This window comes from Poecilia mexicana, unplaced genomic scaffold (genome assembly GCF_051168715.1).
Source record: "Poecilia mexicana isolate PSO_F unplaced genomic scaffold, ASM5116871v1 scaffold_13, whole genome shotgun sequence".
In the NCBI taxonomy this organism is placed as follows: Eukaryota; Metazoa; Chordata; class Actinopteri; order Cyprinodontiformes; family Poeciliidae; genus Poecilia; species Poecilia mexicana.
The window spans coordinates 26,409,424-26,435,375 of record NW_028263382.1 but is presented as its reverse complement, the minus strand read 5'-3'; the positions used below and the strand labels follow the sequence as shown (position 1 = coordinate 26,435,375).

General features: G+C 42.0%; 1 protein-coding gene across 1 annotated transcript in view; it reads left to right on the top strand.

The window, feature by feature from the left end:
* arhgap35a (Rho GTPase activating protein 35a) overlaps positions 1-22,525 on the top strand; it is a 75,679-nt gene extending 53,154 nt beyond the window's left edge. The window contains exons 3-7 of the mRNA XM_015013879.2: positions 2,577-2,721; positions 10,406-10,483; positions 15,382-15,510; positions 17,554-17,659; positions 18,994-22,525. Of these exons, the coding sequence (XP_014869365.2) occupies positions 2,577-2,721; positions 10,406-10,483; positions 15,382-15,510; positions 17,554-17,659; positions 18,994-19,477 (942 nt within the window). The 3' untranslated portion in view covers positions 19,478-22,525. The remainder of the gene's footprint in view (positions 1-2,576; positions 2,722-10,405; positions 10,484-15,381; positions 15,511-17,553; positions 17,660-18,993) is intronic.
* The last annotated feature ends 3,427 nt before the right edge of the window (positions 22,526-25,952 follow it).

Here is a 25,952-nt window from a genome sequence, read left to right as displayed (position 1 = left end):
GATGTCTCTATAAGGATGTGATTTGTTTCGTTTTGGTTGTGTTCGAGGGCTGCTTTGTCTTCTTAGAGCTGGAGACGTATCCCGTCTCAGTTAGCAGCAGAAAGGAGTGGCCAGAAGGCAAAACTGCAGGGGGAGAAGACAAGCCCAGCAAGAGTAAGAGAGAAGAAGAAGCGTGTGGGTTACAGAGACGGTCTGCTAAAATGAGACGGCAGCACAGTTACTGTGATGGAAGTGAAATAAATTAGATGCTGCCAAACTGAACCCGGCACATCTCTGCAACTCCTGCAGTCTAGTTATTACGACCTTTTCTTTTCTTCTTCTTCTCCTGTGTAAATATATACACTCTTTACTTCTTTAACACATTAGCTCCGCGTTTACATTTGACTGCAGAATGTGAATGCAGATATCAGGAGTGTTTGGACAGATCGGACCGGTTGGAAGGACAGATGGCAGGTTGCGAATGACATGCAAAGACATTCTTAGGGCTAGATGTTAGTAATCTGGTGACCTGATGTGGCGACGGTAAAGGAGAGCTAAGAAATTTTAAATCTGCCTTCAGCCTACCTTTTTAAAAAAAAATAAAAAAATTCTTAGACTACAGTGGCAAACGTATTGGCTTGTCATCCTTCACACACATAAGAACTTGAGTGACATCCCGCTCTTAATCCGAAGGGCTTAATAAAATGTCACACAATCCTCGGCGGCTATCGCAGCTTGAGCTCTATTGGGAAGGTTTTCCACAAGATTACGGAGCATGTTTAAGGCCATTTCTAACCTTCCCTCAGGAGCTTATTCACGACATCCTACTGCCAAGTTGTTTAAAGCGCACTGCCCCGCTTGAAACGGATAGACGTCCACACAGATGCTTCAGCTCCAGTGAAAAACAGTCGTCTTTTTTTTCCTCCCTCAGTTATTTTCAGTCATGAAATAATAGAAAGATTAAAATCTAGAATAGAGGAAGGAATACTCATGGTTGTTGTTTAAGTAACTTAATCCGTTTATGACTAAACAACCATTAACTTGAATAAATCATTTAATCAACAGAATTAAACTTTAAACAAATTATGGCTAAATTCAAAATCTGTCAAACTCGAGGCCCGAGGGCCAAATCCGGCCCTCCATTACTTTCTAATTGGCCCTCTAGACTCAAAATAAACACATTAAGAGAACCTTCAAGGTAATAGCTGTATGCTTAAATAATGTTTTATCAAGAAAATCACAGCAGTTTTCATCTGTTTGCTGCCAAATTACATCAGTACGAAAAGCTGTTCGACTTTCAGAAGCTCTCATTGAGTGCAGAGACAGCTATTTATTCATATTTTAATGGTTTGTTTACTGGTTTTATAAATGCATTCTGCCACAAGCGGCCCCCCTTTTGAGGACCTTCATAATCTCGACATGGCCCAAAACGAAAATGAGTTTCACATAGAAACTCTGATACGAACGCGTTACGTTTTCAACGAGCCGGTGAGACAAACTGTAGAGATCGCTTTTTAAAATCCTGAGTTGTCCCTTTAGGATTAAGTGTGCAAGTCGTCTCCAAATGTAAAAAAAAAAAGATTTTTACACAAAAAAAAACTAATTTCACTTGTGTTGGTTTTCGGTCCTGCCGGTTGTGGGAATACAAGCTGTAATGACTTCTCCCTCTGCTTGAGCACTGCTGTGAGAGTAAATGTGTCCATAAATGTGATCAAAAATGTTCGGCGGAGTGAAGTGAGGCCGGTATCTGGAGCAGAGGGCACATTGGTGCTTCTTCTCTCTAATGAGCTCTACTCCAGCTCTTTTCCTGCTGTCTGTCCGTCTAGTCGTAGTGCTGCACTGCACCCGCAATCTGTGTGTCCAGCCAACCATGCACCTCTGCTTCACCCCCCCATCGCCCCCACAGCCTGCCAGGGCAGTGCCTCCGGGGCTGCTGACAGAGTTACTGCAGATCCAGGCCTCAGGGGTTGTGTGTGAGGGGGGCTGGGAGGGGCGGCCTTGAAAATATTCCCACTGATCGCCATTAAAGCTCTGCACAATTACTGCTGTTGCCCTCGGCTGTTTGCGGGAACAGGCAGAAAGTGTTGCGGGAGCGCGTAAGAGGGCTCTTAACAGGAAAATAAAGGAGGCCGAAAAGTAATTAACCGCTGAATAAGAGTTTGATTGTACGAGAGCTGCAACGCAGCGGAGGGAGGAATTCAAAACGGCAAAAGGAGAAGGATGAAGAGCGATAACAGCGATGTGTATCTGACTGAGGGAAACGTCAGGGCTTCAGATAGGAATGTGTGATTTTCTTATCGGCTTAGCCTTCAGGAGGTATGTGTGAGAGAGAGGGGTGTGTACATGCACGCTTGGCCTTTTTGTACAATAAGCATGAATATGCAGTAACTTTCCAAAAAAAAAGATAAAGGTCGTGGCCTTTGTGCTACATGGTAGATTTAAAAAAAAAAAAAAAAAAAAAAAAACAAGTCTACAATTTGCCTTAGCCAGTTGTCCCAATCACAGTTAGTGTCACATAATGTTGTATTTTCTGTCTGATTTCACCAAGCAAGCTGTGTTATTTGTTGTTGTTTTTTTTCTCTCTCTCTTTTTGGCAGAAACAAACTCGGTCCAAGCCCCGGCACTCCAACTCCAAACCTGTTGAGAGCAACTACTTCGGCATGCCGCTGGCTGCCGTGGTCACTCTGGAGCGACCGATCCCCGTCTTCATTGACAAATGCATCCGCTTCATAGAGGCCACAGGTAAGAATCTGCTTGACCCGACTTTGATGCGTCACACAGTCGGACATTTTCTTTCAGTGTCTCTTGTTACGCATCTGTACAAAAGTCTGTAATTACCCCTAAAGGGTTTTATTTGGATCGGATGCGATGATCCGACGCAGAATTCGGCACCATCGTGATTTGTTCAGAATAGGATGAATTGTCTTGAAATGTTTTTTTTTTTTTTTTTTTGCAAATGATCTAATAATGGATAAAATAATGCAATTACAGCTTCAAGTCCTGTGGAGCATGTGAGTTTTACATTTATTTTTTTTGCAAATCGGCTCAGATTCAGTCGGACGTCACATAGTCCTATCACACGTCCTCACTTGTATTTCGGTCCGGGCTTTGACTGGACATCCTTTCTGCAGCTAACAGTGGGGACGTTGTGCTCAGGGGTGATGTGCAGTGTTAGTTTTCCACCTCGCAGCACGTTGAGCTGTGGTCCCGTCTCACCTTTCGGGTGATAGTTTAAACAGTTCGGGTTTGTTTACCTGCTGTTTGCTCACTTCTCTAAAATCTCTGAGGCCCTTGCAGAACCAGCGGGTTCATTCACAGATTGTTACACGCACGTAGTAGGCTCTTCTTTTCAACTTCCTGTAATGGACTGTATGTAAAAATATCAGAGGAAGCTGAACCAAACATAAATGCATGCCGCACCTTCTCAGATTTTTGCTTTAAAAAAAAATTTGAACAAGTATAATTGACCCCCAGCTTGACCGTCGCGCTGGTTTGTGTCACATAAACGGACAGGGTGTGAATAATTTTGCACGACACAGATTGCGAATATTTTCTTTTCATTTTCCGTCGTTTTTGTTTTTTGTTTTTTTTTTTTGTTTTTTTCAAAAAAGCAAAAAAGTATCAATCGTGGAGCCGAACAGAAAAGAACCCGGTCGGGACGGATCGTCGCCTTACTTTATTTTCCTTGAATGCAATTACGTTGCCCTTCAAAGCACATAAAGCACCCTCGAGCCACGTTTCCCCCATCACAGCGATTTTTAAGCCAACCAAATGGATTCAGCAAATAACGTCAGACCTGAAAGACCAATATGTTCAGGTTAATGTTGTGTTTCAGTGTTTAGGTTACAGGTCATTAGTCTGGTGTCAGCAACAATCTATACATCCAGTTTTTTATGTTTTGTTTTTTTTTCCTCTCTCCTCTCTCGGAGCACAGATGTGCACAGACAGCCTCTTGTAGCTTTTCCACCCTGCTGCCCAGATGCCAGGCTCTCTGCCAGGCGGCTCCGATGCTACGCTGCCCCGGCTGTGCCAGCTTACTCTGCCACCAGCTGTTAACCTAAACCAGAGGCTGAGCTGTGATGCTGATCTCTCGGTTCTTCTCTGGATCACGATTTCAGATGCTCCCACCCCCACCACCACCCCCGCTCCACCCTCCCATTAGTTGCAAATTAATTTCCCGCCATCTGCACACACCCTAAGCGACGCGCCTGATACATGTGCTTTTATCACCTTTAGTTGCGTTTAATTTTGCCGTCTGAGTGAAAATGATGCTCCTATTGCTGACGGACATTCCGGTGCTTTCACAGTTTAATCTCTGGCCCGATTAAAAGTCCGTGCGTTTGTGGATTAAACGTCTCACAAAGCAGCCGCCTCCTTTCCTGCATGCTGGAGCGTATAGGGGCATAGCCCCGGATAACAAGGCATCGTGTTTGATTTTGCCTCTCCCTGCTCAGATGTTAACTGAAGCAGTCACAGCAGTCACTGCAGGATAAAGGAGAAAAACTAGTTGAATAGGTATTTACATGCTCCGCTGTACGCTCACGGAGCCGCGTCTGCAGCTCACTCTCAGGTATTCGCTGCCTTTTATCTTCACCTTTTTACCTTTAGTATTCCTCCTAATCCTCTCCTCTTTCAGCTCCCAGGTGTGTCTATTTTTTTTCTTCTTCCTCTCCTTACTGAATACTTACACCTGTCATACTTGGTTTCTTTCATTCCTTCTCAAAATGCTCTTTTTATTTCTTCCTCTGCTCCTTTGTTTGCCCTTCGACTCCAGCTTTATCTGCTTACTTCCTCTTCGCTGCTGCTTCTCCTTTCTTTCACCAACATGCTGAGTTTGCTTGTGTCAGGATGTGTGTGTGTGTGTGTGTGTGTGCGTGCGTGCGCGTGCGTGTGTCTGTCTGTCTGTCTGTGTCTCTCTCTCTCTCTCTCTCAGGGACCTTCCAGGTAACGTTCTCCCCCACAGCTCCCTCTGTCCGTTTAACAAGATCAGGAACGGGGCGGATGTTTGTGCTCAGCTGTTTCCGAGTTTGTTTAGCTCGTTCAGGTTTATTTATCTGGAAGGAGCTGCACCGGTTTTTACTGACCGTTAAGGTTTACAGTTAAATCATTCGGGTCAGGCGTCGTTAAGGTCAGATGTAATCAAGTAAAAATGAGTGCATTATCAAAACCTTTTTGCCTTTCCTGCCTGACATTGTGAGACTAAACACTTTCTATTTTAGATCAGCTGTGACTATCATTCTTATTTACTAAATGCCAGAATAATTAGCTGTATTTATTTTACACTTTCTTCAAATTTGTTTGTTAATAAGCTGTGATTATTATGCATTTAAACAACTTGATGAAACCCACATGATGATCTAATAGGTTTGTGAGCTTATTTTAGGTTGGCGCACAATATCTGAGTTAATTGGATGTATTTTTCTTTTTTTTTTTAGTAATTGCAAAATTATTTATAAGAAACTTTGAAAACATCTTTACTTTTATTCGTCTGTGAAGTACAAGACATGCATTATTTTCACATTTCAGTGTTTTGCTGACGTCGTCTGAGTTTCTCCGTTTTGTAATTGGATGTATTTTAACACCATAAACATGCCTTTTGTAGAAATATGTGGGGGAAAGCAAAAAACTCATTATTTCCATATCAGCAACATGTTTCTGGCTACATGTGCTGTTTGGCTAAGTCATGGTTTCTTGATGGCTCTATCAGAACATCCTTCCGCCGTCTTCAAATATTTTTAGCTGCGTTCAACACTAATTTATTGTTTTGTTTGTTTTTTACTGGCGCAGAAAGCCAGAATTCCTGATACAAGTGGCTGACTGAGTTCCAGGAATTGTTTGGGAAATTTTAGATTTCACACAGGAATAGTAAAGTCGCAGGATATCGAGCAAAGCGCCCGTCGTAATAGATCAGAGTCTCTCAGAAATGTTACCAACATCATGAGGAAACAAAGAATTAATCCAAAATCTGCATTTGCCAGTGAGAGCAGGAGCCAAGTCTGGCGAGAAAATGAAAACATGAGGTGCTTCAAAACTTCTGGGAACATCTCTGACTTAGGACAGTGAGCCGTCTCCTTCAGCTCCTACAGGACCTCTGTCTATTCTCTACTTATCCTCTAGACTCCTGGGACGTTGATTTCCTAATGAAAATTACAAAATGCTTTAACTTGACTTGGACTACGGGCCGACAGTCCGGTCCCTTTTTGTCCTCAGCTCATATGAAACTCTTTGGTTTTATAATCAGATAAAGGCTGCAGTTATCCCTCGGAAGATTTTTTTCTTCCACTCAGCTTTCCATTAATATTCATGCATTCTGTAAGGAGCCGGCTTATTTCAGCAGTGACCTTTTGTAGCTTACCTTCCCTGATCAAATTTTACACTTAATGTTATTCAACTGTTATAAATGTTGACTTTTGAAGAAGGGATGTGATTAAATAGGTGCGCGTTACTTCCCACTCCTTTCTGGAAATTGAAAATAAATCAACAAAGATCGGGTTGTATTGTTGCATATGTGGCTTTATTGCTTTGCTTAATTTATTTCTTTTTTCTTTTTTTTTGCCAGTCTTAGGATTTCCATATAAGAGAGATTCTTAATCTCTCTGGGATTTTCCTGGTGAAATAAAGGTTAATAATAAAACATTATTTGTACATCCATCCCCCACCCCAAATACTTTATCTATGTGGTTTGTATGTTTGAAATAAATTAAAGTAAAAAATTAAGTTGAATTTTGGATTGTGTGGGCCTTTATTACGGCCATAGCAGAACATTTTTGCATTAAACACATGAGCAGAAATAAACACTTGAAACATATCTCTCTGAATGTAATGGATTTCTGTTACGTAAGGGATATTTTTGTTTGTTTAAATTTAATCAACTGTTGGATTATATTCTAACTGGAGTTGAAACAATTAAAGAGATTAATCGTAATGCGTCGATTATTGAAATAACTGTCAACTAATTTAGTAATGATTAACTCAAAAATGCCATTTGCTGACAGAGGAATTACGAAACTGTTAAATGTGTTTCACATTATCACCTTTTAGGCTACAAAATGTTTATTCTCTTAGTTATGTAAGGAATTCAGTTATTTGTTTACTTTCATCTTTTAATGCACTTCCAATGTTATATTTGAACACTTAAGTGGTTACATGAAAAGCCTGCAGAATGTGCCAGTTTATTTTTTTTTTTGTCGGATTAATCGGCAGAATTGTTAGTTGCAGCCGTATTTCCAAATAATTTGGAGATCTCTAATTGATGTTCACGTCCATAATTTAGGGTTTGGTTGGTTTTAATAATAACTCTTTGAAACACATTTTTTATCCTTCTTTTTTTGATCTTTGATGAGACAAAGATCACGGGTGCAGATCTTTGTCTCATCTGTCTCCTATTTTTTTATTTTTTTTTTTGTTCCTCATAGCTACTTTCCTTTTGTCCTTGAGAATAATTGGAGTGGATGTGGTATTTTGTTTTTAGTTTTTTTTTTTGTCAAAGCATTCTGAGTTTGCAGAAAAGCAGACATATAAAATCAATCCATTGTGACTGCTGTTATCTCCTCTCAGCTCAAGCTTTCCCCGTGGCGCGGTTAGTCTCCAGGTGCTCTGCTCATCTCGGGCGCCCCAGGTGATGAATGTGCTGCAGCGGGCACAGGCATATCTGCCGGTGGTGGGGACCACCATAGCGACGAAAAGGGCAGCACCCAGCGCCCGCCTGTCTCCATGGCGAACTATGAAATCGGCCTCCGGGGCTGCCGAACCCCTCCTCCTCCCGACGCTCCTCCCCGTGGAAACGAGGCCTGGACCGACGTGGGGATCAGCTGGTGTCGTGTCAGGCTGCGGAAACGCAGCCGCTAACCCCGAAGAGTTTTTGTCGCCGTTTGTCAAAGTCTGCAGCTCCTCGGGCGTCTCTCTCTCTGTTCACTTGAGCGCTGGCAGACGCTCTGAAAGTCACCGCCGTGCGAAGTGTTGTCGGGCTTTTGTTGTGTTTACTCCACGCTAAGTCGGTGGGAATGAACTTTGAATCTGCACAGACAGTCAGAAGTTTAAAACAATGACAAAGACCACAACTCCTGACCCATTTTTCGTTCTCTTAACCGTTTCCACCGCTGCAATCTTCCGCTTCCTCGTCGTTCCCGCTTTGATCCCATCTCCCTCTGCGACACGACTCCTTCCCACTATCTGTCCTCCCATCCCTGTTTTCCCCACGTCTGGCTTGCAGAGCTTTTGTGGGGGAATTGATTGGCAGACGGCTCAGATCGATGACTGAGAGCCCTTCTCATTTCCTCCCTGCCTCTCCCATTATTTCATCTTCTCTTTCTGACTCGGCCCTGTTCGCCTCGCTCCCTTTGGGATGCCCCTCGTCTCCCCGAGTTGCCCCCAAAGTGTGAGTGAGGGAGTGTAATTCAAAACCGAGAACTGAAACCACATCTTTTTTTTTTTTTTTTTTTTTTTTGGCAATTTGGTGGAAAATATTGATGAGATAAGATGCGATGAGGTATCAGCGTGTCTCTGCTTTCTGTCCTGCTTTGACTCGGTTCCTTGTGTTTTTATCGATTTGGGGAGAAAATAATCATCAATTATGCAACACGTTTTAGTTTTTTTTTAGTGACCTGTGGCTTCTTTGTCTGGCGAGTGAAAATTAAGATCACGGGTGCAAGACAGTTTAAATCTGATCTGTTTTATCTGGGAATCACATTGGATTCTTGATTTTTGCGTGTAGCTCAGGTCTGTCGGGCTGCCGGCTGTTCTGGATGTGAGCAACACGTGACAACAAATTGTAAACGATTACAACGACCTCGGTGCTCCAGAAAGATGCCCAAGGAAAAGACAAATGTTAATAAACCTAATAATTTAACTCACATTTACGATCATTTAAATCACCTTACAAGGTTTGTTTGCTGAGACGGACCGTTTACTCTCATTTCTGTAAAATGCTTATTCTTTTGTACTTTTTAAAGTAGATTTTATATGCAAATTAACTCGAAGACATTTTTGAGACCATTGAAGTTGCCTTTGTCATCGAGTTAACATAAAATGTGAATAATGCAAGGGGACAGTCTCAGTGTGTGTGCATGGTTATTTGTCCTTTTCGTCTCTTTGTTGCCTCTTGATGGACTAACTCTCTACCCAGGTGGCCTCCCGTAAAGATTTTAGTCTTTTAATCCTTGAGATATATTATTTAAATCAACTTTACTTGATAACCTACTATAATAGGCAAACATGTAAACCTCTTATCTGTATTTTTTAACATAAATGTGTTGACAACTCTTAAACCTTTTTGTTTAAAGATCACGTTGCTAATTTCTTGAGTCTATGAAAGCAAAAGCTGTTTGTAGCTGTAAAGAGCAACTTTGAGATTTAGTTTAAATTATTTGCTTTCTCAGTTCTGTCTCCTCTTGTGTTTGTAATTATGAACTTGTGCTATTTTACTTACTTTAACGTCAGTTTATGGTTAATATCTAATTTATTGTCTGCGCTGCGCTGTTGAAACCATCCCACACATCACCGCCACTGTTGGAAAAGTTAACTTTCATTCAAAGTGCTAAACGTGTATTTTAGATCAGGTACTTTTATCCCACACTTGTGACTTTACTTTTTGTTTTAACCAGCACGTCATTTTTGACCCGTTTCCACCTCAGGTAAATTGTTTTAAAGAAAGAAAGTCTAATCTTAGTCCTTCATTGCTAGGGAACACGGCGCTGTAAGGATGGCACAAAAAAAAAACTAAAGGCAATTCATGTGAAATAAAAAAAAAACTTTAGCATTTTCTTGGGCTTCGGTAATTAATTTAATTTTCTCATTTTGTAAACCAGGATTCAAGTCTGTTCTTCAGTCGTTTTATGTCGCTGTGGCGCCAAAGCAGTCTAGATTTTTCGCGCTGCCCCCGAGCCTGTTTCAATAATCAATTAATCGTGTAATAAATGAAAATAATTTCCGTTCAGATGATTAATATTTTTTAAAGGGCAGTTTTGTTTAGAGACTTCATAACTCATTTTATTTATGATTTCAGTTGTGTGCAGTATTTATTTCCTCTTTATTTATAATTTTTTCTGTTGGGAGGTTTTATTTTGGATATTTTAAATGTTTTCCAGCGCCGTGTTGTGTACAAAATTAAAGTTTATTAGTCTTTGAGCATGTGAACTTGCATTATTATGCCATTTACCAATGTGTTTCTTGAAAGTAGTCTCAAATCAACAATAATATCACTTATTTTGTCCATCAGAATTTGTTATCGTGACTCATCGACCTGCCCCAACGATTCCTTAACCTTCCTGCAGCGGTTTGTCAAAATAAATTGCTTTAGAAGTGTGATGGGAATAAAGAGTCTCTGCCTGTGTGCTGCACACCAGCCTTTGGAGGCAACCTGCCATAAAATATTTTTGCAAATGAACCCTGAGCTGAAAGCGTTTCTCTCTCTGTCTGTCGCCTCCAGGTCTGAGCACAGAGGGAATCTACAGGGTCAGCGGCAACAAGGCGGAGATCGAGGGCATGCAGCGGCAGTTTGAGCAAGGTGGGCACTTCCCTCTCGGAGCCCGCCGCCGCGCTTTAAAGCGCAAACAAGATGCGACAAAGATGCATGTGTGCCGGCTTTCTGAAACGGGTCCATTAAAGTCTGCCCGGTGGCCCACATGTTTTAGTTCCCTCCCTGGTGGTAGTTTCTACCTCCTCGGCATGTCGATGTTCTGCAGAGGCCGCTAACGAGCCATCATTTGATCCAGGTGTGTTGAACTGGGGAGGGAACTAAAACATGCGGGGAAACCGGGACTCGAGGACCGACTTCGGACAGCCCTGCTCTGAAAGAGCCCTGCTTCTCCCTTCACTGAGCAGGGTGTATTAATTGGCCTTCAGTTCCTCTCAGACTGCAGAGCTGCCCCTCATTAATCGTCTACCTGCTCCGGTGTGCATCATCGCACGTGTACAAGCGCTCTGAATGCGTGTCTGTCTGCTGAGGGCATTTAATTGCCTCCAGATTGGTTTGGTTAATGAAGCATGTTGCTGTCGTGATGGATAGCAGACCAAGATGGCCTTTGCGTCTGTATCTGTGTGTGTGGGTGTGGATGTGTGTGTGTGTCCTCGCTTGGCTGGGGTTAAATTCAACTCAGGTAACCAGAGTTGAAAACCTGCACTGAATCATTCGAAATCTTTCGCCCAATGGAGCGAGTCAATTAAAGGTGAAACCTTCAGCGCGGGCGGTGCAGAGCTGCGCTGAAGACGGCCCTTCATCGGCTCCCCGAAGGTGTTTCAAACTTTCCGCAGGTGGAAGTAGTTGCAGAAGACACTAAGTTTGAAAATGCAGCTCTTCTTTAAATGGATGCTGACTTGCGTTGTTAAATAACGGATAATCGAACTACTCCTACTCCTCTGGTTCTGCTCGGTTACTTTGCTCTTTGCTTTAATATTCCCAAAAATGTATTTAAACTAAACTTCTTTCTTTTAATTAAAAAAAATCATCATAACATCAGGTTTATCTTAGAAATAATTTAAATTCAAGTTAACTACACCTGGATGTAAGTGCATTACTCATTACAGAAATTTGGTAACAGTTGTAGTTGACATGTAGCAAACTGTGAGCCTTTCCACGCTGATGCTATAGTGATTTAACCCCTTCATGCACAGTGTTCACTACAGTGGACAGCTGTCTAAAAGCCATTTTCTTGACCTTCTTGTGAATTTTTATGTTATAAATGCACACAGACCACTGAAATGGACACTAATGCATCATAAAATACACATCAACTACTGACCATCAGCTGCAAATGCAAGAAATTATTTTTGTGAAATCCAATATGGCCGACAGACAAAAAAAGCACGCTGACTGACCCGGTCCCTCCTTCTACTGTAGACGACTCTTGCAGGTAAAAAAATATATATATTGTGACATCAGGTAACCCCTAAAGAACAATACTACGGATGTATTTTTCAAATAACAACTTTGTATTTGGAGAAAATTACAATTGATCACCTAAAAATAAAAATAATTTTAAAAAAAATTTCCTACCTTTTTTATGCCTTAAGAAAATCAAAAAAAAAAAATTTGGAAAAAAAAATCCTGACACAAAGGATCATAATACATGGCTGAAAGTACGGTGGCCGACAGGTGCAAATGCGCACCAAAAGAGAAAACATGCAAACAAAAGAAAAGACACACCCCCGAATCAAATGCAGCAAACAAAAAAGAAAACACCCCCGAATTAGAAAACACCCCCGAATGAAATGCAGCAAACAAAAAAGAAAACACCCCCGAATTAGAAAACACCCCCGAATTAAATGCAGCAAACAAAAAAGAAAACACCCCCGAATTAGAAAACACCCCCGAATTAGAAAACACCCCCGAATTAAATGCAGCAAACAAAAAAGAAAACACCCCCGAATTAGAAAACACCCCCGAATTAGAAAACACCCCCGAATTAAATGCAGCAAACAAAAAAGAAAACACCCCCGAATTAGAAAACACCCCCGAATCAAATGCAGCAAACAAAAAAGAAAACACCCCCGAATTAGAAAACACCCCCGAATTAGAAAACACCCCCGAATTAAATGCAGCAAACAAAAAAGAAAACACCCCCGAATTAGAAAACACCCCCGAATCAAATGCAGCAAACAAAAAAGAAAACACCCCCGAATTAGAAAACACCCCCGAATTAGAAAACACCCCCGAATTAGAAAACACCCCCGAATTAAATGCAGCAAACAAAAAAGAAAACACCCCCGAATTAGAAAACACCCCCGAATTAAATGCAGCAAACAAAAAAGAAAACACCCCCGAATTAGAAAACACCCCCGAATGAAATGCAGCAAACAAAAAGTGTTGAAAACGGAAGTGCTCCAGACCACTATGGGGAGTCTAACAAAAAATAGCTGTGTCCGAATTCAGGCTCTGCATCCTTTAAAGCGGGTGTTCAGAAAAGCAGCAATGGCGACAAAATAATTTTTGCTGTATTACACTTAAAATTACACAAATTTATTTTTTACAATGTTTTTAGGCGAGAATGTAGATGTATAGATCTGAAATATCTGCTCGGTTCATTAATAAATCACCTACTTCCAATATTGCTCCGACGTTTTCGGAGATGTCTTCTCCCGCTGCATTAACAGCCAGCTTCACTCGCAAGCTGTCAGCTGGCCGGGCGCTCCATGTAGATATTAAAGTATTTAATTTATTCCTGAGCAAATGGGTTTGACTGATTAAAGTTAAGCCTTCAAACATAGTTTATTTAACTGTAATGTCTTACTACCTGAGATCTGGAGAGTATTTGAAAATGAATAATATCCCTTGTATACATTAAACATTTTAGAATCAGACAGATTTTCTTTTTACTATGGAACAACCTTTATTACAAAAGGTGAAGAATAATACAGAAATAAAGAGTAAAAAACAACTGAGTCCGTTTTTTTTACTTCGTTGCTCTGTGCTTCACGTTGTCACGGTTGCTAAGCAACATAACGCCGAGATGGAGGCTAGGCAGCTAGCCGGAGGCTACAGCTTCTCTCTTCTGGTCGTCCATATTCGTGGCCTTCGAAGGACCCGTCTTCTGTAGATCGGGCCGTTTCTCACATAGACATAATAAAAGGACAGACGCCTAATGAACCGCTCTCGTCTTATCAATACATACTTATATAAGTATACAAACATAAATAATCATTAATACTGAATAATATACATTAGGCTATGCATGATTATGCACGCACACACACACACACACACATATATATATATATATATATATATATATATATATATATATATATATATATATATATATATATATATATATATAATGTTTTCCAGCCTACGAGTTCTGGTTTAAGAGTGATTCAGCAGCTGAGATTGGATCCAAAATCCGATACGAGATTCATCCGTGCTGTGCAGTGAATCTGTCTCTCCCTTCTTCCTCACGTCGTAGGAAACCTTCAAAACAAAAACGGGACATTTTCGAGTTATCTTACGTTGACTGAGTTAAATAATTAAATAATAGCCATTGTCATCTGTGTAAACTTTGCTGGTGAATGTTATGATTTTTATAATATTGTTTCATTTCTATAGTATGCTCTTGTATCAGATAATCTAAATGTTGGAGAACGACTGAAACATTTTAAGATTTACGGAATCTCGGTTAGCTGTCAGAGCGGGGGCTGAACACCAAGCACTATAGCTAGCATTAGCTGGTATTTCGCCAGTGGACATAAATACAGTATAGTAATATTCTAATCACAAAAATACACAGTAATATGTCCATCTTACTTGCGAAAAGTCTGTCGAGCCCTCACGTCAGTAGTCCGTCGATCCGATCAACAATATTCCGCAGTGCTGAAGGCATCTTCTGCTGTTTTGGTTGAGCAAAGCAAAGTGTATTTGCGCCGGAGCAGCCAATCGTGGGGGGGAGGGTGTACTCTTTTATTATGTCTATGCTTCGAAGGATCAGTTTCTCAGGGCCCTTGAAAGGATGCAGAGCCTGAATTCGGACACAGCTATTTTTTGTTAGACTCCCCATAGTGGTCTGGAGCACTTCCGTTTTCAACACTTTTTGTTTGCTGCATTTCATTCGGGGGTGTCTTCTTTTTTGTTTGCTGCATTTCATTCGGGGGTGTTTTGGGGGTATTTTCTTTTTTGTTTGCTGCATTTAATTCGGGGGTGTTTTCTAATTCGGGGGTGTTTTCTAATTCGGGGGTGTTTTCTAATTCGGGGGTGTTTTCTTTTTTGTTTGCTGCATTTAATTCGGGGGTGTTTTCTAATTCGGGGGTGTTTTCTTTTTTGTTTGCTGCATTTAATTCGGGGGTGTTTTCTAATTCGGGGGTGTTTTCTTTTTTGTTTGCTGCATTTAATTCGGGGGTGTTTTCTAATTCGGGGGTGTTTTCTAATTCGGGGGTGTTTTCTAATTCGGGGGTGTTTTCTAATTCGGGGGTGTTTTCTTTTTTGTTTGCTGCATTTAATTCGGGGGTGTTTTCTAATTCGGGGGTGTTTTCTTTTTTGTTTGCTGCATTTGATTCGGGGGTGTTTTCTAATTCGGGGGTGTTTTCTTTTTTGTTTGCTGCATTTGATTCGGGGGGTGTCTTTTCTTTTGTTTGCATGTTTTCTCTTTTGCTGCGCATTTGCACCTGTCGGCCACCGTATGAAAGGGTTAAGTCATACAACAAACGGTTATTATTTATTTTATTAGTTGTTGTTTTTTTTTTAAATACACAAGTTTTGAATTCCAATTTAGGCTTCCCTAACCCACAAAGGCTTAAAACTATGCATACACAGCTACAGTCTCAATTTCTTGTAGCTCTGAAATTCTCCGTCTGTTAGTTGAACTTAAAAAAAAGAAAAAAAAACACAACATACTGTGACATTTCCTCGCAGAATGAGTTTTTCTACACTTTTGCCCAGAACTCTAACTTTCTGTCTGTGCCGTTTGCCTTCCACAGACCACAACCTGGACCTGGAGAAAGACTTGAGCATCAACACGGTTGCGGGAGCCATGAAGGCCTTTTTCTCAGAGCTGCCCGAGCCTCTGGTGCCCTACAGCATGCAGACGGAGCTGGTCGACGCCTTCAGTAAGTCCCCGAAGCTCGGAGACAGGGAAGGGCGGCCGTGTGGAGAACCAGATTCGGCACTCGTCTTTTACTTTTGTCCGAAATCCGTTTCCCTTTATTGTGACATTTCTCCAAAACTAACGAGCAAAAAAAAAAAAAAACCCTGCAATCCAAATCCATCCATGGGGAGAATTAGATTTACCACTCGCTTGTGAAAGCGGAGGAGAGAAGGAGGTGAAGGGGAGAATATTTAAAGCTCTTGAGAGGGACGGCGCGGTGGCGACGGAGGGATCTGAATGAAGTCATTAGAAAACGGTCGTGTGGTAGATGAACGAGGGTGCATTTTCGCTTTGTGTCCCTGTAATCTATCAGAGTGGAGATTTAAAGCGCAGCTTGGCCTTGCGTAGCGCCGGAGAGATTTACCCGCGGGCTGCACGGCTGCTGTCAGTCACAGAGCTCGACAGGCGCGCGCGTGTTTCCCACCGAGACCCTTCAGCCGTGACAGAGACTTGATAAACCTCCTGCCGACACAGAGCAGGTGAGGAGGAGGAGGAGGAGGAGGAAGCAAAGCCTTCAGTCTGCAGCAGAAACATCACAAACAAGGTCTCACAAAGCCCAGGACCAGAGTTTATTTGAAACGACGCCAACAAAAAGGGGCGGAGCGAAGGCATCCGGGACCCGGAGTTGGGTTTTGTCGGATCTCGTCTCAGTGACATTGCTTTGAATGAGCTGGAGGAAGTTGCGTTTTAATCTCTGGTGATGGACCTGCAGCAGGAGGGGGGACCGTAGCTCTGTAAATTGATCCCGCTTTAAATCTGTTTTTGATCTGCGCTGACCTCATTGTGGGAATACAAACTCCGATTCTCTGCCTGTAAATCACGCCGGCCGACGCCGGAGAGGAACATCTGCTGGCTCTGCCTCGCTCGCTCGCCTTCACATGCAGGATGGGGACCGTGTGAGCCGGTGACGTCGTTTTCTCTGACTCATTCCCGCTCGTCGTCAGGCCGAGCACACCCTGTGTGTGTGTGTGTGTGTGTGTGTGTGCGTGTGTGTGCGTGTGTGTGTGTGTGAGAGAGAGAGAGGGAGAGAGCTTGTGTGTCATTTGCTGTAATCTGCAGAAGACTGTACTGGGTGGATGTAGGCCGTTTCTGCTCTGCAGTGTGTGTGGTCTTTTGTCTTGATTCTTTTTTTTTCCTTTTCTTCCATTTGTAGTTTGAGGTCTCTTTCAATCGCAGAACCTTGAGGAACACATTTTATCCTCCATTAATGTTTTTTTTTTTTTTTTTGCATTGTAACTAAACTTCGGTTTCATCTGTATTTTTCAGTGATAGACGAAATGTTCTTATCATCTGTACACGGTCCCCTTTACTCTGACACCCCTTAAAGCCGAAGTATGCAGCTTTTACAAACTGTGTTACATTTTTGCTAAAACTAATATGAGACAGATAACCTGTGAATAAGATTGAGTTCTTTCCAATGCTCCTCTTCACATCTACAGAAATGCATCGCTCCCGGTGAGAAACAGCCAATCAGAGCCAGCAGGAGGGGCTTAGTGCTGTCAGTCCTGCTCATGTACACGCTTCTAAATGTGCTAGTGGCGGAGAAACAATTAACCGTTCCAGAAAAACTGTCATCGTCAGTGGCCATGCTAAGTATTATGAGCATTCCTGGTAGACTGTATTGGGAACTAGCTATAGTGTAGCAGAGAGGCACATACACAAGTATAATTGACAGCGGTGAGACCCTCCTCTTGGCTCTGATTGGTTGTTTGAGACGAAAGCAGAGGAGCCCAGTTCTTTCAGATTATCTGTCATCCCATACTGTCAGGAAATAATTGCAGTTTTAACAATTCTGTAAAAAAAAAAAAACATCCTTCTTTTTACAAAAGTTTCTTACTGCAGGATAAAAATGTGCAGATAATACGAACGCCGAAGCCTACTGCTTGTGAATGTCTTTCCCTCCCTGTTCATCTCTCCAAATCCCCGGACACCTTCCTCGAATCTTTTCTCTCAGCCGCTCGCGCTCCTTCCCCTAACCTCTCGTCTCCCTGTGCCGATTATTCAGAGATCAACGACAGGGAGCAGCGCTTCCAGACGATGAAGGATGTCCTGCGACGTTTTCCCCGGGAGAATTACGAGGTCTTCAAATATGTCATCGGCCATTTGAACAAGTGAGTGATGGGCAGGGGCAGAGATGGCCTCTGGCAGCTGTGCTGACTCCACAGCTGGTCACCCAGTCAGGTGACCTGCAGGTGATGTCACTGCAGCAGCCGCACTGATTGTATTAGACAGCTGTTGTTTTTTGTTTTGTCGTTTTTCACTTAGGCTGTGTGTTCTGCACATCGGCACTGTTTCTGCGTATTCATTTAAGTACAAGTATTCCTAAAACTCAACGCAAATTTCCCAGAGAAGCGATGCGGTCTTTACCGTAAGGGCTTTTATTCATTCGGCAATATTCAGATGTATGAAGACCTGAAACTAGCATTTTTGTGTGAACTATTTGACCTACAAACATTGTAATCTGCACAGTTGTCAGTTTACGACCAAGTTATGACACTGATATCATGATGTTATTGCTGCGTAATTTGAGTAATTATGGGTGTAGCCACTCTCCACACCAAAAGGCTCTCTCTATTGAGGTCAGCTTCAGCTCTATCTGTACAAACATTGCTTCTCATAGCCAACAAGATGTTATTTTCCATAATATTGTGACAAAGATAGGCCCCTGAACATGGGCTGGTGTGATGTGGGGGAAATAAGATACATTTTGAAAGAAAACCGCATCTTCTGTTATTATATTAGTAGCTCGAAAATGTAAGAATCTTTTATTCTTTTCAATTCTTACTGTCATTTTGATGTCACAGTTTATCTCAGTGGAAACTGGTGTGAAATAAATCATTTATAAATATTAATGAAGAAATCTCTTTTTTCTAAACTGGCTAAAGGTTTCTATTAAAGCCCCAGTGAGCCAGCAGGCCACCTTTAAATTGTCTTTTTTCATAAAACAGATGAGGGAGAAATGGAAAACCTAAAGAAAAATGTGCAATAAACACCAGATTTAGAAGCAATTCTGTACTTAATGCGCTTATTGTGCTAATTATCTTTTGTGTGTGTTTAAGCTAACGTTGTAACGACTCAGGTGAGCTCCACACGTGGACTCCTAGCTTATTCTGTTTAATTTAACTCCGGCTCTGGACATTGGCATTGTTTTTTTTAATCGAACTTCAAGTTTGTAGCCGTAAACAAACCATTTCCTGCTTACTCCATCTTGAATTACGTCATTTTTTTATTTTTTTTTAATGTAATTGAGTATTGTTATTCGTTATGAAGCTGAATTGTCAAAGAATCGTCTCTTGTTTTTTCTAGATTTCGAACGCTGCAGTTCCAGATCGTCTTTATTCTTGAGAAAATCTTCATACGTTTCAGGCCGATTTGGTCACGCTTCATTCCGTCTTCATTTTTTTAAATTTTTTTTAATTTAATGATATGTGTGTCCATTTCCCAGGGTGAGTCAGAACAGCAAGTCTAACCTGATGACGAGTGAGAACCTGTCCATCTGCTTCTGGCCCACGCTGATGAGACCCGACTTCACCACCATGGACGCTCTCACCGCCACCCGCACCTACCAGACAATCATCGAGAGCTTCATCCACCAGTGCGCGTTCTTCTTCTACAATCAACCCCTGTCGAACGGCCTGACCGGCTCCCCCACCTCCACGCTGTCCGGGGGCAGCGGGACCTCGGCCTACTCCTGCATGGCCGGAGGCTACTCCTCCTCGTCCTTGTCGGCTCCGTCCCCCGCTGCCTACGTCCTCCCCGCCACGCCTCCCGTCATTCCTCACTACGGCCCTCCCCTCCACCAGCACCACCACCATCAACACAGGTCCCCATCCCATTCCCCGCCGCCCACTCCCCAGTCCACGATCCCGGCCCTGCTGCCGCCCTCACTGCACCCGCATCACCCCCCGGCTGAGCAACACACGCTGTGAACCCAGGCATCGAGGGGACGGGGAAACAGGAAGGAAGTCAAAAGAGATGGCAGACGAAGACGGACAGAGCGTGAAGAATTCAGAGTAAAACTGGTCACAGTTTGAAGGATTGGGAGATGTAATCTAAGATGGAAGTCGAAGTTGGGAGAGTACGAGCGAGATGCAGTATGTACAGGGAGGAACAGACATGTTTGGGGGGGTGGGGGGAAGTCAGAGGCGTTTTTAGCCTCCGCTGGTTTCAGAAGACGAAACAAATGAAGAGCCTCTGAACTGACTGAATGAACTTTTCTCTCTCTTTGACACTTTATCCCCTTTGTCTCCCTGTCTCACTTCACTAGTTCCACCCTCACTGCCTTTTTAAGCTAGCCTACACACTATCAGGGAGCGAGGAAAAGCTGTTCAAGGGACTCTGGCGGGGCTCGCTCCACAAACGCATGCACGCAAACGACGGTAAAATCCTCAATCCGGGAGCACCCGGGAACACACACGAGCCCACCTGCTGTAACGAAGCACCCCCAGAGGCTGCGGCTGCCTCAAGCCGGAGGACTGAACATGTGTTGGTTTATTCCACTGTTGTGCAGAGGACTCGCACAAGGAAACACGTGCTAAAGCTCACCCGGCAGAAAGTTCAGACCAAAGAGGCTGAAAAATTCCTATCTGTCAGCCGCTCTCACACACACACACACCTTGAAAGAGAGGTAAAATTGGGTTTAATCATAAGAATATGCCAGGCAGAGTTTTAAAAAAAAAGAAAGAAAAAAAGTCCCAACCAACTGGATCTGCTGGTGAGGATTATAGGTGCTGTAGCGACCTTTGAATTCTCTGAAAAAAAGCTCCTCCCTGTTTCCAGGACTTCTTTATATGATCTAAAGTTCAGCTCTATGTGAGATTTTCTGATTGGTCCAAATCCCAAAGTACCCGCAGCTTTGCCTTTTTATTCGGTTTCTTAACCTGAATTTCCCTCTGCTCAACGCTTAGTGGAAATAATTCCAGAGTTGGACCATTACCTGTCATGTTTCTTTTCACGCTGCGGTGGTTTTTACAACCGAGCCTCTGTTGCTGCAATTTTTCATAGCGATGACCTTAGTCAAAAGAAAAGAAAAAAAGAGAAGCACTTTTCTGAGGCACAGTTTCAATCCAGGGTCTGCCATGAAGTGACTGTTTTTGTTGTTTTGTCCACTTTTCTCTCTGGGAACACAACACTGACATCTAGAGGAGAACTCGGGTATCACTGCCACATGAGCATGGGCGTAGCACCTTCCTTTTGCTGTGGTTTCTGTAGCATCTGGTGCAGTTGTCAAAAATCCTGTGAAATCAGCTTCAATTGCGTGAAAATCGATGTTCTACTGTAGACTTAAACATAGACGACTTTAACTCAAACGCAAATAAATTAGAGATTGTATGAAATCTGAATGTGTAGCTGCAAAAATTCTGTTACGTTTCAGTTTCCTCCTTTGCTACGAGCTCAAACCTTGACAAAGGAGCCCTGTTCTCTTTCAAACATCGCATTTTAGCAAAAAGGCAGACACAAGGCGAGATAAAAAATCAGAGCTTGAAGGTATTTTATGGTTGAAAATAATTGTTAGCCACTTCCCCGGGCCTCAGCAGTGGACACAGCTTAAGTCTCTGGAATTAAATATCTTATCTGGCGCTCTTGGTGGGCAAGAAATGAACTATAACCACTACACCAGGAGCTCAACCTCTCTGTGTGCCTCTGCATCCCCTGTCAGAAACAGACAGCAAAGAGAGAACAGACAGTCCATTCATCTGTGGAGCATCACTGGATTCCTCAGGCCGAGCCCAACGTCACTGTGGAAACCGGCCGATGCAGATGGAGGAGAATCGCTGAGATCCGATTGAAGAAGGTTTAGGGTGTCCCTGCGAGTGTGTGTGTGTGTGTAGGGGTTTTTTGGGGGGGTTTTTTGGTCCCGTGAGCCAGACAAAACGACTACAACATATTTCTAGCTCAACCAGTGAGTGAACAGTGAAGGAGATTTGATCGGCTTATTCGTTCACTTTGCGCGTGTGCGGGCGTGCGACACGAGATCCGCCCGAACGTAAACTGGAAGGGAGGCGGTTCTGCTTTTGGTCATTTTGCACCCACCGCCGCGTAACCCTGTCAGCTCGTCCCGATTACACGCACTGATCCACAGAAGAAGACCGAACGGGGTGAGCGGACATGGTGGGGGGGTGAATGGGATCTTTATCTGGGAGACGGAGGGATGGGGGGAAGAGGGGGTGACCACTGGTACTTGTGTGAGAACGCCGGCCGGTGTTGTTCCCTTTGTACATCAACCTGTTAATACTGAACTGACTGTGAGGGCAGCCAAAGACTGTGGAAGGGGGAAAGAAAAGGGGGAAGCAAAGTGACAATTTAATGAAGAGTTGCAAACTTTGGTTCAGTGATGAAATTTATTGTGGCTGCATTATTATTATTATTATTATTATTATTTTGTTTATATTGCAACAATTGTGACATATGTCTAAGTTAAATCCAGAAACAAGCAACACTATATTCAAATTGTTCTCGGTAGGGTAATGGGGGTGGGGGATCTAACATTTTGCCCTTTAGTCAGGGGGTTCATAGAAACACTTTCTTTTTCTTTTCATGTTTTAATTTTAAGATTTAAAGATAATAAAAAAAAAACACAAATTATTTTTTGCCTTATTTTATTTTTATTTTTTTGCAACTTCGTTGTGAGCAACAGAGACCAGCCCAGTATAATGCATGATTTCTTCCCAAGAGAAAGGAAGAGGGCTTCAACACTCTCACTGTTTAAGTGGTGGTGGTGATGATGATGATGATGATATAAAATAATAATGATAAAAAAATAAATAAATGGGAGCTGAGGGAAGTTGATGGTGAGAGTGATTTAAAAAATATATATAAATGAAGTACTGTAAAGTGAAAAGATGACGTCACGCAAAAAAAAAAAAAACACAACTGTCTTTATTTGCTGAGTATGGTAATTTGTCTCAGTGGGAATGGTGTATACAGCAAGGCCTTATGTGACCTGTATCATAGTTAATAAATCAAATCTTGTTAAACTCGTTGTTTCTTGTCTGTTTTTAACAGCTGGCATGTAAAAAAAAAAAAACACACACACACATCTTTATTGAGAAAATGTAAGCAATCTAGAACAGATCAAATTATTTTACACAAAATCAATGACAATTTTCCATTTTGTTGAGAACCTTTCCATTTAAATGTATTAAACCAGAATTCAACTCGATTTTCAAACCTATTCGTCAAAGGTGAACTTAGAGCTGCAGGCTATTGAAGGTATACGTTGAGATAATGTTCTTATGGTTTATATTTCCGAAAGGTGGTGGGAAACATGGTATAACTTCTGATAATTAAGAGGACAGCATCAGATTTATATGTAAATAACTGACTGAAAAGCTGATTGGGTTTTTTTTCAGCTAGAGTATTTAAAGGGTGGGAGCAGAAAGAAAATCTGTAGCCACCTGAAACATCTCCACCGCTGGATTTAAAGAACTACTGAAGCAAAAACTGCTTCTTCAACCTGCTCATTTCATGTATTTACTTTATTTAATGCTCCCAGTGAGAACCCATAATGGACAGGAAGAACATGCAGCTTCAGGATTTAAACCCAGAAACTTCTTACTGGAAGGCAACGTTGCTAACCAGCACCACAGTCACATGGTGATTAGTCATGTCAACGACGTCAAACAGGAAGTTAGATGCGAGCACAGGTCATCATTATCTCACTTGTTTCCATCTGTCAGGGATTAGTAAAGTCATATTTGGCTGAAACAAGATATGACTTTACTGAACTCCTTCTAATGGGAAGACATTCTCACCAAGTCCCCCTAAAACTTAGATCTGCTTACAGCTAATCTTGCACCGTCCATGTGCAAAAATACCTGCTTGATTTTTTGTTTTGTTTCGCATACATTTTTTTTTAAACTCTGTTCTTCAGTGAAATTCTGTTTTGTAAATGTACCATTTGCATTCAGTACAATAGTTCTTTCAGCAGGTTTACAATGCTGAAAAGGTGACGTTAGAAACCTAAAAAAAAAAAACCTACTGGGCATTAAAAACAATGCGCATTACTGTCTTTGCTGTAGTTAGAAATATATTCACTCTGTTCTGTGCTGAAACACAAATTCTTGTAATCAGTTTAAAAGAGCAATAAACAAAGCAGTCGTGGCAAAAAGAACACACCTTTTCTCAATTTTAGGCATTTAACAAATAAATTCAGTCATTCATGAGTTTCTAACAACGAACAGTGAACAGTGAAGCTGGATTAACAATCCATCCGGAAAGTTTTTCCACGTTGTCATAATGGGAAATGTGTTGTATACCCAGCTTCAACAATGAACCTGGATATACATAGATGTGATTAAAACAGCATTTCTCTAGAATATACAGAGCTTTTCCTTATTCCATTGTTACTTTAAAAACTATTTTCACCATAAAATTCACAAGTAATTAAAAAAAAAAAAAAAAAAAACATCCATCCAGCCACAGGGGGGAGCTGTTGTCTCTCTCCAGCGGTCATTGGGGAAGAGGCGGGTTGCACACCGGACAGGCCAAAAAATTCACCACAATCCATACAGCGATGCATGCACACTTACCTGTCCGAGGCATAAAACATGAACAACAAAATGTAAAGCAATTACAAAACGCACAATACCCTTTTGTTATTTGTTGTAACATTTGATAAATGGCTGAATTTAAGACATTTTTAAAAAGTCTTTGCATCTTGCATTTAAAAACTGGCTTCTAATAACGCACTTTGAGAAGAGCTTGATCAAATGGGCATGAACAACATATTTAAAAAACAAGTTTTACTTTATAAGTTATGCTAGTTGTGTTGTTCTTTGTTCATGTGCTGATGAGGGACACCAAAGTTCCTCTGGGAGACCAGATGGGGTCACAGCAGCCCAAACCTGTGGGGAGGGTCCTGGGGGAGATCAGTCCATGCCATTTCAGGGTGATGTAAGGACGGTGGTCCTAAGAGGGTAGCGTGAAGGCCTCGCTGCCATTTCATGGTGCCCTCAGCTGACCTTTTCATAGAGTCAAACCAAAGGAAATCCATGTCTATGACCTTTGTGGAGCATCTCTTCATGCTGGCACTAGAAGAAGGGGGGGGGGGAATTAGCTTCTGATTGGGGATGAAAAGGGCAGGGCTCTTTACACACAGGAACGCAACCCTTGAACTCTAACCTTTAGAGCGACGTGGTGGAGAGAGCACAGCCTGGGGGTTGATCGCAAATCAAATATGGGGAATTTCAACAGTGTTTAGCAGGCCAGTCTGGTCATATTATGTCACAGTGCAACCACAAATTTTAATTGTATTGGCATTTTATAAGACTGAGTGGGGCATAAGTGATGAGGATTAAAATATGTTTTCCTACAAAATAATTTGTTGGTAAACATAATTGTCTACAATATAATTTTTTTTTAGATACTGCAATCTGAAAACGGTTGGTTAATTCAGCTATTTGATACAGATCTGTTGGAGCAGCAATGCATCTAAAAGTTGCAGAGCAACAGGCCTTGATACCTGGGTTTCAAAACCCCTGGTTTACATAGAATAATATATATTTTTTTTAGACAATCAAAGGCAGAACAAGGGACAACACTTGAAAATCGCTATGCACTGAGCAGTTTTGAATAGGATGAAGAGAAAAAATGTCAGTCTCTACATGTGCAAAATTAGAGAAATATTCTTAAAGACCACCAACTGTAATTTAAGTGAAAAGTGGCTCTACAACGTATTGCATCGTAGTTTCAGATTTTTATTTGTTAAAAAAGGTCAAACTTTTTAACAACATTTTTTGACGTGCTACATTGTGTTGGTCTCTCACCGACAATCCCAACAAAAGAGGATGAAGTTTGCGATTGTAACGTGATAAAATGCAAACAAGAAAAGTTCCAACTAAACTGAGCCACACCCGTTTAATATTAAAGTTTTCATTTCAAGTAAAAACCTCTCGACTCTGCTTTTTTTTTTTTTTTTTTTTTTTTTTTTTGCGTGTGCACCGACTCGCCACTAGGGGGCGGCCTTGTCTCGCGCTGATCCCCCCTGCAGCCGTGCTGGATTCTCAGAGCATGGACCTAATTGATCGGGTCAAGTCTTGGATGTCAGGCCGGGATGACACCTTAATCCGGCGCTCTCAGTGAGGGGAATACGAGAAAGCAGCTTCTGAAGACTTTCCCTCCCGATCCTGATCTCCGCTTCCCCTCTCAGTTTGAAGTTAGAGGAGGAAAGGGAGCTTGACTAAACTCCAGAGATAATGTGGGCGAGGAAGTACGGAAAGCTGCGGAATAAAGACAAAAGAACTTAATTGCGAGACGTGTCTGCTCAGTAAAAGTGTAATGTTTAGGTCTTAAAGTTCTGCGAAACAACAAAGAGGAGGAGGAAGAGGAAGAAGGAAGGGAACATATATATAAGGAGGAGATAAAGAGAGAGAGAGAGGGAGAGAGAGAGAGAGAGAGGCTGGT